Raw genomic sequence first — 15,636 nt, 5'->3', positions numbered from 1 at the left:
GGAACTATAGTTGAGCTAAAAAAATACTTATAAACCCAATTAATTCAAACTAATCTTACAATTATGGTGATGTTTTAAACACATGTGCTAAGAAAAAAAGATAAGAGACATGAAGCGACCTTCTTCGAAAAAAATTGTGAAGGCGTGGGAAGTTTAAAATCTATTTTCGTACTATAATTTTTCTTATAATTATAAACATTTCTTAAACGCCTTTGAACTATTTAATTTAAACAGAGCTTCAAGTCAAAGCGTGCAAGTAAAGATTAAAACTAATTGATAAAATAATAACATTGAAACACTTAGAAACCATGAACTATTGTGCAGGGTATATAAAATTTGAAGTAGTTTCTTTGTTTACACTTTATTTTCGTTTTGTTAATACTTGACTAACTTGTAAAATTACTACCCTAACTAATTTAAACAGGTGTTAAAATAAGACACATACTTAATCATAAATTAAGACATAAATACTTTTTTTATACAATCGAATTAAAAGTTGAATTTAAGCAATTTTTAGGCCAAAAATAATTTTTATGTAAGTCCTTTAGCAAGAAACAAACATTTTTGATAGAAGGTAGTATATGTTTTAAATATATTGTTAGTCTTTGATAGAACACTGGTTTTGCGTATTAAATAGTTTATTTATATTGATTATCCATACTTAATTTAGCGTTTTCTAAATTAAACTTTATAGTAAAGCTAAAATAATGTATTTAAAATGTAACTGATAGCAATTATGATGTTTTTTAAACCTAAAGACAGAAACATAATTCTTTTATACTACGATAAAACATCATAATAACAAGAAACAATACTCAAGTTTCGCAAAAGATGAAGGTAAAAAAAAATGCGGCTAAACTCCTTAAAACGGTGAATGCTATTCTTAAGTTTAGGTCATGGCTTTAAAAGTCGGTAATGTCACCCCTTGGGATATTTTCACCTACCAGGAAGGAATAACTAGTTAAAGGAAGGAAAAGTCATTGTGTAATTAACTAGTATTGAACCCATATCTAATACCAAGGTTCTTTTATTTTTATTTTTTGCCAATAGGGAATTATCAAATTAGCAGAAAAACCCTGGTCTACGATAAAATCGAGGCGAAAAAAAAATTATAACGAAAAAGCAAAAAATGTTTCCAATAACTAAAAGTTGATGTTAGACGGTTTTTGAATTTTAGATGAAAAAAAAAACAAAGCTGTGGGTAGGTGTAAAAAATGCACGAAGGGCCACTTTTGTACAAAGACATTTTCGGACGAGTTAAAGCTTTTTTTATTAGTTTATTTTCCTTTTTTTTTACAGATTTTTTATTATTTTTACTATCACTTTTACTCCTAGTCCTTACCCTTGGTCGGCAACTTTTTTTTTTTATTGTTATATTTTTTTTTCACTACTTTCTTCTTTTCTTTTCTTTTTTTCTCTTTTTTACTTTTACTGTTACCCATAACCCTTACCTATGATGGGTTTTTTATTTATCTTCTTATTGTTATGTATATATATATATATATTTTTTTTTTTTTTTTTACTTACTTATTTTGATACTATCATTGTTACCTTTAACTCTTACCGGTATTTTTTTGTTAGTTTGTCATTGTTAAAATCAAAAAAATAAGATTTTATTCTTGTGCAAAATTGTAACTTGTACAAAAGTGTCCGTTCGTGCAAAAGTGACCGTTTGTCCATATTTGACCGCTCGTGCATATTTGACCCGACCCCCAAAGCTACTTTTCGTTTTAAGGCTTAGGTTGTGTTTTACTAACTGAATGTGCTAAAACTTACGTTAGAAAACACTAAAAATTATTTTTTTAAAGTTTTTTTTTTTATGAAACGTAAAACATCTTTAATAACTATCTTATGTAAATATTTGTTCCGCAAATTAATAAGGTTTAGTTGCAATCCCTTAAGTAAAGAAACTTTACAAGGAAACTTTTACAGATTGTGTTGTTGTTCAATGAATAGAAGCACATTATAACTTAATTGAACTCTTTAGTGAATCAAATAGTAACCTCTAAACAAATTAAAAAATAAACAAAATTATAATTGTTTTTAAAGCCAAATATTTATTAGAAGAGGTAAGAAAGTTTGAAGCATATGTGTACTTTTTTTTTTAAGTATTTTATCAGAAGTTAGTATACCACAGGAGTCAGAAAACTGTTGACCAAATGTGGCACGCAAAGTAAAAGCATTCTTTTAAATTAAAAGTTTTATGAAAAAAAGTCATTGTGGTTAAAACTTGAAACAAGATTTTAATTTATTAATTGCTAGTGCGTTATTACTGTTGATTGTTTTTTTTTTATTTTTAATTTAGAAAAGTATTTTTACTATTAAAGAATTTATTTTAAATAATTGGAACCCGCAAAAGACTTCTTTTTTTGAACAATGCGGCTCGCAAGCTATTTTTTTAGAAAAATTGTTTAGTAATTTATAAAGGACTGCCGACCTCTGTATACCAAATAATTATTCTGAGCTAGCTTCTTTATTTGTGACGTCAAAACTGATTCTCTCATATTGCCGGTGTCTCAAAAGCTGCAACAAACTCTAGCATCTGCTATATCAGACAAAGATAATGTTACCATTAGCATCGTTAAGATCATACTTTTAGGGATCATTTCTAAAGTGTGTGTCTCACGAACGTTATTAAACAACGACGGTCAACCTCTCACGATGATGAACCGTAGAGAGCCTCTCTGAGCAGGAAAATGACTTCAGCTTGCTGAATGTCGTAATGACTGTTCTACTCTCTTCAAGGGAGTAGAGGGGAATCTCTCATTCTGAGTGAAAAACAAAAAGTCCTAAGGGGCTTATCTATAATGGAAACTTTTTATTGTTTACTTCACAAAAGGCTTTCATTTGGTTTACACAAAGTATAAGGAGTTAGAATATATAATTTCAAGGTAATACGAGTCGTAATTCAGACTTTTGAGCTGGGTGCAAAAAGTTAGTGTAAAAATCAAGATCTTTTTATGATCAATTTGCAAATATGAAAAAAATTATTAACACTTAAAACTGATTCATTTTAAACTAAAAAAGTGTTGTTCCAAAATACATTTATTTTGAATTAAACTGTGTTTCGTAATGATTTGATTATTTATATCATTAATACATCCTTGCGGAAGTATTGGCTCTGCAGTTTTGGCGAGCATCAGACAATCCTCAAACGGAGTTGCGATTCCGATTGAGGCGCGGGTTATAACTCAATTGAGAATCATTATTCCGCAGTCATCATTTGATGATCTTACTGGTCTACTTTGAAAGTAGACGCAGGTAAGGATCACCCATACTGAAGAGTAAAAATATTAGTATTCGGTTCATAACTGATTTTAAAAATGAAGTTGAGAGTTTGTTTGTGACGTCACTGAAAATAGAGGAAATAGTTACGTATTAGTAATATACGATAGAACTTAGCGAAGAGATTATAGTACGCACATATCAGTTTTTCTGTACACAATGTTTCTTATCAGATAGTTAACCAACTTTTGGAAATTAGTACAATGTAATTAGAAAAAGGCTTATAATAAAAGAGAATAAAAAACAAAGCACAATTTCTTACATTTTAACATTGCTTAAATATTTAGCGCTGTATACGCACATTTTTAGCCATTGACCTTTTAATAACAATGTATTATTAGCATCAAAACTTAAGTTTGTAGGATTTTTATATTGTATTTTATTAATAGAGATTGTGTTTGACCCTACTGTAGTAATAAATTAAGAAATTATTTGCTTTTTTTTTTAAGTTAGTTTTAAATTTTAGTTTCTTTAATACAAGAAAATTAAACAATGATGATACTTATTGCTTTTATAAATCTATTTTTTTAGATAAAAAAAATAACAAGTATGTGTAACTAACGATAAATAAATTAGTACTTATACTCTATCACTAATGAAAAAAATTGCTTTATAGAGCCGTATTAACTGAAAAAAATGTAGCTTTTAAGTTGTTTTTAAATTTTGTTAAAGTTCAACTAAGACTTGTTTTTTAATAAATTTCTAATAAAGTTTGAAAAACATATTATGAAACAATTAAATTCCTAGTAAAAGTTTGAAAAACAAATAATTAAATGTTAGTTTCCGTTGTTTGTGACTTTATAAAATTTTAAACAAAGTTTTAACAATTCAAACAGGTAAACTAATATTAATTTTAAAAACTAATTATTGTTTGTTAGTTTTTTTGTTTGCAAATTTTTATAATGATAGTTTGGAGCAATGTGTTTATAATACAGGTTCTTAGTTGCTGTATTTCAAAAGTATGTTTTGTTGTATACACGTTTGCAAGTTTTTTTTTGAATATTCAAAAGTAAAACTTAAATTTGGTTAGTTTAATTGATAGTAGTAACTTGATAAATATTTAAATTTTGTTTTATAGTTGAATCATTTAATATTTGTTATCTGACATTGTTTTTCTTAACATCTTGTTATTTTCTTATTGATAGAGTAAATATTTAAGAATTTTTAACCAATTTATTATAAGACAAATAGTTTGCAGCTAAATAAAGTTTTTAGTTTAGCTGTTGAATTAAAACTACGTCTACTTAAAAGTTCATCTTTTAACAAACTAACAAAATTATAAAAAAGTTGTTGTGAAATATAGATGAATAGTAAAATCTAACAAAAGTAGTTTTTTAATTAAGTTAAAAACTTTTTTATTGGTTATATACTTATCTTTGAATTATCATTTGATTTAATTTATATTTTACAACTCTTTATGTAGAAAAATCAGCTTTGTTTTATCAAATAAAGTAAATAATAAACATCTAAAATGAACTATTCTTATCACGTGTAGTATTATAATGATTAACGCATCAACTTTCGCTTGAACATGTAATTCTAAAATCCAGTGTTTTTCTTTTTGATTTGTGTAAATACTAGCTGTAAATATGTGTGGTGAAATTCAATACTAGTTAATTATTAACAAAAAAATACTTATAAGCTCTCTTGAGCTTTTGTACGACTTTTTAATATTTTAAAAATATGTTTTTGTTTATGATTGATTAAGGTTTAGTAAATTTAAAACAAAATAAAATGAAAAACTCAACTGTAGTACTGGACAACGGCTCTCACACTATAAAACTCGGATTTGCAGATGATGAAAATTCGTTGGTGAAGCTTAACACTCCAGGCAGGTTCGACCAAAACTTCTCTAAAATCGACGATAAAGTTTTTTGTCTTTGGGAAGAAGGATTTTCCGAAAAACTGGCAGTGGATCATTGCGATCGGGACGGAATCATAATTTCCAGGTCTCTCAACCAATCAGAAGATGAGTCGGGAAAAATCATTGAGCAGGTATTTGAAAAGTCGGGATTTAGGACAGCCTTCCTGGCCAACGCGGCCGTTCTGAGCTTGATCCACAGCGGTACGGAAACAGGATTGGTGGTTGACTTGGGCCACAGAAAAATTGACATTGTGCCGGTTTATATCGGTTTTCCGGTACCCAAAGGCAATACGAGCCTAAAGCTCGGCGGTTATGACCTCACAAAGGCTCTCAGAAACAGCTTTGAAGCTGTGGAGGGACTTTCGATGGAAGAAGCCAACGATATTAAAGAAAGAATATGTTGCATTTTGCAGAATGAAAACGACTTGACCAATTCTGAAAACAGTTCGTACCAACTTCAAAATGGAAAGGTTTATATTTAATTTCAATGTGTGTATTTTATACATATGAATGATTTATGTTGCAGTTATTGACAAAAAAATATTAGTTGTATTTGTTCATATTTTTTTTATAGTTTTTGCAAACAAATAAAGCAAAATAGATAACTTATAACTAAAAATGGAAAGGTTAAACTTATGCTTCAATAAAAATTTTACCTTAAAAATTTTTCTAAAAACATATTATTTTCTCAATCTAATTTTTAAAGCACAAAATTGGTTTAATTTAAAATGAGTGAGTACGATCCTAAACAGATGTTTTAAAAAAGTTGTTGTTTTATTTACAAGCAGCAAGCTTGTTTTTATATCATCTTCTAATGTCAAAGACAACTGTAAATGAGTAGTTTTTATTAGGTTTTAAGGATTTACATAATAAATATTTAAACATTTTTGTCGATATTAAAAGTAATTTACAGCTATAGACTAAACTATATTTTTCATCCTACTCGTGATCATTTTCAAAATATTACACCAAACAGAAAGAAAGTTTCAAAACTTCCTTTTTTAAAAAACTTCCATGATTTTATAACTAACATAAATTAACAGACGGTGCCAGTTGCAGAATACAAACAAAACTTTATCGAAGGTTTGTTCGACCCGAGTCTGATCGGCTCAGGAGAAATTCCGTCAGTTTCGTCGGCATGCTACAGCAGCATCGTGAAGACCGACGTCGACCTGAGAGTTCCGCTCGCCTCCAACATCCGCCTCACCGGAGCCGCCTCCCTCCTCCCACGCCTAGCGGAAAAACTGCAGGGGGAGGTTTGCGAGCGCAAGAACGAAATGGCGGGCGGCGTAATGAAACTGGTCCGTCCGAAAGTTTCTGTGGTCGCGGACGCGAACCTGGCAGCTTGGTACGGAGGCTGCAAAATGGCGAGAACGGTCGGGTTCGAGGAAAGTTGCCTGAGCAGAAGCGAGTATGAGGAGCTCGGACGGCATCGAGCAGTTAAGAAATATTTTTTATGACTGCTGATTTAAAAAATTTAGCTTTTTATTGCCATTTAATAATTTCACTGTTTTCATTGCGTTCTTTCTATGTTTGTGTATAAATTTAGCTTTTATTTTTATCATTAAATCGTCACTGACTAAATCTATATAGGTTATAAAACTTTTTTTATACATTTGAATATAACTATATACATTATGAACAAAAAAAATTCTGTATCGAGCAAGATGTAGGAACATTTAGTACTTTGCGGGCCGGACCAGAGATGGTAACAAGCGTCGCAAATTAAACATATCACTTTAAAAAAATCCCCGACAGTAGGATTTTTAAATCTCAAATTTAAATAAACTTTTAAAAATAGTTTAAACAGTTAATTTTTAAACTTAAAATAGGTTTTCTCATTCTGAAAATATCAAAATTAATTTAAACTAAAATATTTTTGGTTTCATCATTTAAATCTTTAATATTTTAGAGCCACAAATTAACACTATATAGATATTTTTTAGAAAAATTCAGCCTATAATTTACAACTTTCATTTGTGGACAAATCATGCACAAAACAAAACTTATTTTTGTATACTGTAATTAAGACATTTAAGTATGTTCTTCTAAAATTAAAGTGTTTCTAACTTTTAATGATTAATAGGGATATTAAAGATACTAAGTTCAAATATACTTATTTTGTTTGGCTTCATAATAAGTACTTTTTTTAGCTAGCTATAATTAAACATAAATACTCAAAAAAAAATGATTATGTTAGTTTGTAGAAAGCAAATAAGTATGCATACATATATTATCTACTGTGAAGTGTAGACAACTATAAAAAATCCTGAATAAAGACTTATAATGAATAAGTATTTTTTAAATCATGCCCTTAGATTACTACTTTCACACAAGAGTTATCTCTACTTTAATTAAACGCTAATACAACAACAAAGTTTTCTAGTCATATGTTATTACCTTTTTATGATTTTAGTAAACACCAGTGCTAGTATTATAAAATGATTAAAATAGCTTGTACAAAATATTTAAATGCATTTTCTTTTGATTGCTCTTAATACATAACAAACATAATTAAAAACTAAACAACATTTAGTTTAAATTAACTTTAACTTAACTTCAAGTACAATTAAACTGTACAAATGCAAAGTTTTTAATCACACTTGAAAATAGTTTATTTAAACAGCTGTATGACAAAAGTAAAGAAACTAAATTACTAAATTTGCTAAATTAATAACTACTTCTCTAAAAGTTTATTTGTTGTTATCTAGTGACTTGAGTATAAGTAATATCTCAGACTAGTTTAATGGTAGTTTACTTAACTTTTGTTTTTAATTTTTGAAAAATAAACATAGACTTAAAAAAAGATAAAATAAATATATACTTTTATCGCAATCCATTATATATAAAACTAAGGTAACCTGCCGCTCAAATTCGCCTGCCGTATAAATTCTCATTTAGAAATATTCCTAGATTAAATCTCAGAGCTCAACATTCGAAGGTCAACGGCAGGTTACTATACATTAATAGTGATCTACCAAACCCACTGATCCCGTATTTTTTGTTAAGACACGGATCAAGTCATATCCGGATATTTTAATGTCATAACGTTATCAAAAAGTAGGAGATATTTTTCGACTGCTGTAATAAATAAAAAAAAAATAGTTTATTACTTAATGAAACAGTTATAAGTAAAGAATGTTTACAAAAAACAATAAACTTTATGTAGTCCTTTATTTTTAAAGTTCAAATGCAAATCTGCTCAAAATTAGTTTGCTAATTTCATGTAATATAATATAAAAAAATATTTGAAACTAACAACTAACAAAATTTGTAAATGAGAATCTGGCCAATTAGTATAATATATGACGTAGATTAGTATTTTAAAAAATTTGAATAAAGCATAAATATAAAACTACTACTTTTTAATTTTAATCTTTTAGTTTGTAATTATTTATTTATTTTTTAAATTGTTTTCAGCGTTTAGTTAAATTTTAAATTATATCTAGTCAAACTTATTGGCTTGTTTTCTACACAAAGACTCAGATTTGGCATTACGACAAAACATTTTAAACTTATTTATATTATTGAGCTTGTGCTAGCTTCGCAAATCTAAGTTTTTGTCAGCAACCTTAAAGCGTACAAATCACAAAATGAACCTGAGCAAACTCGCAAACGCGTCATCAATCGTGACGCCGCCCAAAAACAAAAAGAGCCTGGAGCAAAATCAGCAGGGCCAGAAGTCGGCCAAAAAGCCGAGCGGCGAGCTGCTCAATAAGCCCAATCTGAGCATCCCGGTCAACAGGACCATATATTGCAAGGCCGAGTCGAACAACTTCTACGACGTCGAGGACCTGATGAGCGCATTCACCATGGGCGGCAGCCTGCTCAAGTACAAGAACCACGTGGAGGGCTTCGAGACGATCGAGTCGGTGAGCAAGGAGTACTCGATCACGTTCAAGGCGGACGACGAGGACCAGAACAAGGTGCCGTTCATGATGAGCAGCTTCCACCAGCAGTTCGCCCGAAGCGCGCCCGTCGTCAACTCTAAAGGGCTGCAGTTCACGCTGAGGACGAAGATGCCCGCGCCGACCAGCACGCTCGTCACCCTGTACCCGGTGCCGATCGAGTTGAGCGACGAGGCGGTGGAGGAGGTGATCAGGGCGAACGAGTGGGGAACGTGCCAGAGGATCGAGAGGGGGATTTACCAGTCGCACCCGGAGTGGAAGAACGGGTACGTGCACGCGCATGTAAGCGAGCTGAACAGGGAAGTGGTGCCGATGTACGTGGTGATGGGCAGCACCAGGGTCTACGTGTCGGTGCAGGACGAGGCCACGCCCAACTTGGTGGAATCCATCAGCGCTGTTGAATTATAAAAACTGGAAAAATAGTAATTTTGAGTTTTCTTAAGTGTTCAAGCTAAAGGAGCTTTTAAAGCTGCTGCGTTTTTCGTGGTTCGCTGGAAACTTGTCTGCTGTGGTGAAAAATCACAAAGCTTAAAACGTTTTTTATAAAAGTTAATAAACTAAATTATGTTTGACGAAAAAAAAAAGTTTTTATTTCAAAGTATTATTTTTTGTTAAATTTTTGTTAAGTATGAATAAATTTGGTTATAAATCGCCGTTTGAAAACTTGGCATTACATTGAAAGCCGTATACAGCCCTTTTTTTATAAAAATTTAGCAAATTTGAAAATTTTTGTTTAAAACTAAAGAAGAAACTAATTTAACTAACAAAATTAACAAAAAGACATAAACCTACAACAAATTAAAACCTATAAATTTAAGAAAGTTGGAGAAAATTAGTGATAATTAGTATTGTTCATTAAAATACATTAATTAAAGTTTATAGTAGCAAAGCTCGAAAATAACTGTAAATTTTAAGGAAGATTTAATAAAAACTTATAGTTTTATGTTAATGATCTTTGAAATAAATTGCCAGCCGGTCACTAGATCTTTAAAATTTGCTTTAGTTCTACGAATTAAAGCTTTTGCAGAATACTTTTATTAAAAGTAACATAGTTAAAAGAACTTTTTTTTGAATTATACAGTTTTAAGTGTTGTTTTTATACTACTTGTTTTTTTTTTTTTGAATGTATGTATTTATTTTTTTTTTTAATTAAAATCTGCGTGACTAAAATCTAGTCGCTTAGTTCAAGCTTGTTTTAAATCAGCTCAAAGGTAAACTGTTCCAAATGAACTACTTGTTGCGTAGAATTTAGCACTTTTAATACTAAAACAAAATGACGTCAATAATGAAGAATGACCATGAAACGCGGAAGCTAATGCGTGTTTCCTGCACCTTATTACGTATTAATATTGCGTCTTATAGCATTGCACCTATAGAGAAACAAAATATTTTAAGACTTGAATTTGTGTTAGCCATATGCAGGGTAAGTGTTAAAAATAAAATATAATTTGAGCAAAGGTAGTTTTGATATTAGTTTTGGTTTTATCAAGTTGTGTTTTTTTAGTAGTTTATTCAGGTTGGTCTCTTTTTACAATAAAACCTGCTACTTTTTAATAACTAAAAATAAACATAGTTTTCAAATATTATAATAGTTTTTTTTTTTTAAGTACCAGCAAAGCATTCATATATTAAAGTTATTTTAATGAAATAAAAACGGAATTAAGAAATAAACTCATATGTTTTACTCGAGTACCTATCTTTTGTTTTAGAGGAAGTATTCTACAAATTGTTTTTTACTAAGTTAGAACTTCAAGCTTTATAAATTAAAAATTTTCATTCACTGTTGTTTTGGTGTTAGCTGTCATAATTGTTAGTAATTTTTTGAAAATACTTAACAAAACAATATTCTTTTGATGTATTTTAAATTTTTATAGTTATAAAATTTCCCTCTTTTAAAAATTATGTATTTAAATTTAAAAAAAACATTTGTATGTGTCATAGAGTACAAAAAAATATGTTTTGCTATAAAAATTGACGTAAATTTCCCAATTATGTTTATTATCTAAATAGTCTATTTAAACACATCATATAAACTATATGTAAATTTAACTTTTGAAAGCCTAAATGTAATAAAATTTATTCAATTTATTTCCTTATAGCATTATAATTCATTTTATATACCTAACCTTACAACATTTTCTAAAACATTGTACAGCTATAAAATTTTAAAACTACCAGTAAAAAAATACTTGTATGCTTTTTAGTGGTATTTATGTACTTTAATTAATCTTACATTATTTCAGTAAAAAAAAATATTTAAAAGCTACTTTATAAACTGAAAATCATATAGTGTTTAAAGCTTTCACTTGTAAATATGCATTTACTTTTTAAAGATAAGTTGTATGTTTTAAAATTAATCTTACGTTAAGTTTATGCTTTTGTGTAAAAATAATAACTTTTAAATTTATAGCACATTTGACAATGTATGTTTTTTATACTGTTTAACTGTTTCAAAAGTATTTAAATAGTTTTATTAAAAATTTTACACTAATTGAATTTTTTCTGCTTATTTTATCTAGGTATTGCTTGACTAAATAACACGACAAAACTTAGTTTAAAGAAAGTTTAATGCTAATAATAAATCTAATAAGATTTTTACGAAAACGTTTTGTGCTTATTTTTTTAATTCGTGTTAATAAAACCTCTTTCTAATAGTATTTTATGTAAAAATATATTTATCAATAAAGTTTTTATTACGATTTTTTATGAAACTGTTCTAAGATATTGAAAATTAAAACATCAGATTTATTTAGTTGACGAAAGAGATTTTTTTAATTTGTTCTTCGAATACCATTTTAATCGTCTAAAGTAGTCTTAAATCTTTAATATTTCATTCTTACTGTCATAAATACTAGTTTAACCAAAAAAAAAACGAGTTTTAAACACTTTTTTTTTAACTATAACATACATATCACATGTTTTATGGTATAATAAATCGTTTTTAAAACCTTATGTATTAAGGAAACGTAAAGTGTGATGTAAAGTTTTAAATAATTAATACTGTTTTTATTTCTAACTATAACAAAAGTACGTACTTACTTGATTTATGTACACCAGCATTAACTAATAACTCTTTAGATTCAATAGAAATAACTTAATTTCTAAAAGTTTTCCTTAAAGTATCTGATGGGATATTGTTAAAGTTTAAGGTACTTTTTTATTAAAAGTTAAGTAATGAAACAGTATTTTTAACTTTTCGCACATGAATCTTTTGGTATTAATAAGTAAAATACTACTGTATACATGCATATATAAATCAAAATACTTTCAAAACAAATTGCACAAGTTTTTTTTTTATAAATAACCATTTATTTAAACAAGTAGCTTTATTACTACTATATAGTAAAATATATGTTTTTAATTCTTTCTAGGACATTAAACACTGAAAATATTTATGAAACTATTAGAATAAAAAAAATGAAATTTTGAATAAAAACTTTTTTGAAACTTTAAAACAAACTTTGTTACGAAACTCTTCATAGTTTGTTTTTTCGAAAAAACACAGTGAAAAAAAATTAGTTGTTAAACGCATACAATAGATAATTTGTTCTTTATTTATTTTTCTTGCACAGTTAAGTTTCATTAGATTATGCACTTCTGTAATTTAGAAAAAAAAGTATTCGAAAAGTAGTTTGTTTATTGTTTTACTTTTTTACAGCTCTTTTAAGTTTTAAAATGCCAGAAACAGACGAAGAAAGAGAGAAAAGGTGGGCGGCGGCCAGGACAAAAAATGCGGCCCGAACGCCAGCAATGGAGCATGCCCTGCAAATGTCCAAGCTTGCCAGTCAGGTAACTTGTGTATATATAAACTTTTGTTACAATAATGAAAGATTTATATTATACTGCACTAATTTTTATCTAACAACTTAATACCTTTTTTAGCTAACTTGGAAGCTTTTGTTTAGAATAATTTTATGATTTTTTAAATAATTTAGCTGAAAGCATGTAAATAAGATAGTTTGAACTTTTTGTTTTGATTACAGAACCAGTATAAAAGCAGTTTTACGAAAAACAAAGGCAAGGGTTTCACACAAGTGAGTAGTACTCCGATTATGGAAAATGTGAAAAGGCAGACAAAGCTTGTAAGTCAAAACCAATACAAAAGTGAATTTGAAAAGCATAAGGCCAAGTTCACTCAGGTTAGCTTAAATCATTAACTTTATTAAAAACTTTAGATGTACTTGCGTATAGTGAAATAAAGTTTCTAGTAATTAAGTTTATTTGAGTGTTTTTTCTCAATGTTTTAGTTTTAATTTTTGCTTTATAAAAGAGTATCAGAATAAATAATATTAATACTTAATATTTAAACTATACTTCAAGTAAAGGCTAAGTCATATAGAGTATATTTTTTTAACTTTAAGGTGGCAGACGATCCATTAACTTTGAATGCAGCAAAAGCAATGAATCAAGTGAGCAACATTGCGTATACTGGCAAGGGCTCAGCAGTGTCTAAATCTTATATTTCGACAAGAGCAGCAAAAAGACTTGCAGGTTTTGAAATCAATGCAGCATTAACGTAAACTTAAACTTTTATACATTTCAATTTCTTTATCTAAATTTAACACAGTTTAATTAGAAAACTTGAACAATACTTAACTATTTAGAGCTTGAAGGAAAATATAAAAAGGATAAGCCAAAAGAAGTTTTGCAAACTTCAAAAAGTGAAAAAGAAGGTAACTCAAGCGATAACACGAAAGAAGATTTTAGTTCACCAGCAGTAAAAGCTGAGGCACCCAAACTTGAAGAAATTTCTGTTTGTCCTCAACCAGAGACAGAAGTTGCTGTTTGTCCTCAGCCAGAGCCAGAGATTGCTGTTTGTTCTCAGCCAGAGCCAGAGATTGCTGTTTGTTCTCAGCCAGAGCCAGAGATTGCTGTTTGTTCTCAGCCAGAGCCAGAGATTGCTGTTTGTCCTCAACCAGAGCCAGAGATTGCTGTTTGTCCTCAGCAAGAGCCAAAAGTTGCTGTTTGTTCTCAGCCAGAGCCAGAGATTGCTGTTTGTTCTCAGCCAGAGCCAGAGATTGCTGTTTGTCCTCAACCAGAGCCGGAGATTGCTGTTTGTCCTCAGCCAGAGCCAGAAGTTTCTGTTTTTCCTCAGCCAGAGCCGGATATTGCTGTTTATCCTCAACCAGAGCCGGAGATTGCAGAAAAAGATTTACTAGAAACAGAAACTGTTGAGCAAGAGCTAGTAGTATGCCTTTCGGAAGCTGAAGAATGCTCAAAACCAAAAGCTGAAAATACTGAGCCTGTTGTTGAGCAGGTAGAAAATAATCTGGATTTATCAGAACCCGTATCTAAAACAAAAGAAGAACAGCTGCCAGAAGAAGAATCCAACTGCTTAGATGATTTTTATGCAAGTCTTGGATAACTTTGGAAATCTTTAAGTACCCGGAAAAATTTCTGAAGTTAATTTTTTCTAAACAAAAGTTTACATTTTTCAATAAAACTTTTGAAAAGCTTTAACATTTTTATAACTAATTACATTCTTTAAAACGTTAGTTTAAGTTGTGACATTAATGTAAATAATTTTCATTAACTAGACACTAATTTAGAATGGAGTATACACAGAGTTTATACACTGAGTTTTTAGAAAAATCTTGTTGTGTATATGACATTCTATAACGTAAATAAGTTTCTGCAATAATTTTTTTTTTCAAGTAGACTTTTGTACTTCTGAAAAAAAAGTTATTACGCTAAAAATTAAGATACACAAAACAATATTTTAGAGAAATATATATTTTGAAATAATTTGTTCTGTAAAAAATATTTGATATTTTTAAACAAACTAGATATTAAGTTACTTTTTTATTTCTTTTGTAAAATAATTTATGTATTTACAAACATTTGTTTTTTTTCTGGCTTTTAATTAATCACATTTGTTCTATTTGCCTGAACTTATTTCAACCGCTGTATTACAATATTTTCACTCACTCTAGTGTATAAGTGTAATCATATTCTTTTGCTGGCTCGTCTAATGATAAAATCTATAATTACAACACTATTAAATAAGGTTAATATATAAAACTAAGTTTAAATAGTTTTGTTAAAAACACTTTCTATGGAGTGTTTCTTAGTTTAAAGTCAATAAAACTTCAAAATCCTTCAAATTTGTGAAATTTATTGTACTACTTTTACCTTTAAGCAAAAAGTTGTGTCATTTTTTTTTACTTATTTATAAACGTTGTTGTTGTATGCAGCAAACTTCAAGCGGAATGTTACATAACTGAAAGATTTTTAAAGTGCAGTCAATAAATTTTTTTTATGTAAGTATTATAAAACTGTTTTGTTGAATAAAACTAAAACTTATAGATGAAAGTTATTAATGGTAATTAACTTTGAATTTAACTAAACTAAGTATTTCTGATATTTTATTCACTGAAATTACATAACAAAAACTTTGTTAAAAACTTTGTTAAAAACTATGCTAAAAGTTTATAAAATTTATTTAAAACTAATTATAAAGTATATATTTTTTGTATACTTTTATTAAATTTTGATAATATAACTTTAAACAAGATACATACATTGTTTTTTGTATCTATAATGAGTATATATTTTTAGTTAAGTTCGATTTAAAAATAA

General features: G+C 28.7%; 2 protein-coding genes and 2 non-coding genes across 5 annotated transcripts; 3 read left to right on the top strand and 1 right to left on the bottom strand.

Annotated features, from left to right (window-relative positions):
- Positions 1-2,583: 2,583 nt before the first annotated feature.
- Positions 2,584-2,777, top strand: LOC145846659 (small nucleolar RNA U3). The gene has a single exon (XR_014370822.1). It is a non-coding gene; the product is annotated as a small nucleolar RNA U3 (small nucleolar RNA).
- Positions 2,778-3,138: 361 nt separating this feature from the next.
- LOC145846660 (U8 small nucleolar RNA) lies at positions 3,139-3,284 on the bottom strand. The gene has a single exon (XR_014370823.1). It is a non-coding gene; the product is annotated as a U8 small nucleolar RNA (small nucleolar RNA).
- Positions 3,285-5,019: 1,735 nt separating this feature from the next.
- On the top strand, positions 5,020-6,609 carry LOC145846656 (actin, macronuclear-like). Its single transcript, XM_082953331.1, has 2 exons — positions 5,020-5,619; positions 6,193-6,609. The coding sequence occupies exons 1-2, from the start codon at positions 5,020-5,022 to the stop codon at positions 6,607-6,609; spliced, it is 1,017 nt and encodes a 338-aa protein (XP_082809457.1).
- A 6,123-nt stretch (positions 6,610-12,732) lies between these two features.
- Positions 12,733-15,200, top strand: LOC145846654 (uncharacterized). 2 transcript variants are annotated; one of them, XM_082953330.1, is made up of 5 exons: positions 12,733-12,846; positions 13,041-13,196; positions 13,419-13,548; positions 13,662-14,134; positions 14,195-15,200. In XM_082953330.1, exons 1-5 carry the CDS (start codon positions 12,733-12,735, stop codon positions 14,420-14,422), a joined length of 1,101 nt encoding a protein of 366 aa, XP_082809456.1. In that variant the 3' UTR covers positions 14,423-15,200. The 2 variants fall into 2 exon arrangements, with proteins under 2 accessions (XP_082809456.1, XP_082809455.1); XM_082953329.1 differs by having other exon boundaries at positions 13,662-15,200.
- The last annotated feature ends 436 nt before the right edge of the window (positions 15,201-15,636 follow it).

Source organism: Thalia democratica, unplaced genomic scaffold, assembly GCF_965202585.1.
Source record: "Thalia democratica unplaced genomic scaffold, ktThaDemo2.hap1.1 HAP1_SCAFFOLD_546, whole genome shotgun sequence".
NCBI classification, from domain to species: domain Eukaryota; kingdom Metazoa; phylum Chordata; class Thaliacea; order Salpida; family Salpidae; genus Thalia; species Thalia democratica.
Note: the sequence above shows the minus strand (reverse complement) of the source record. Positions and strands in the feature narration are given on the sequence as shown.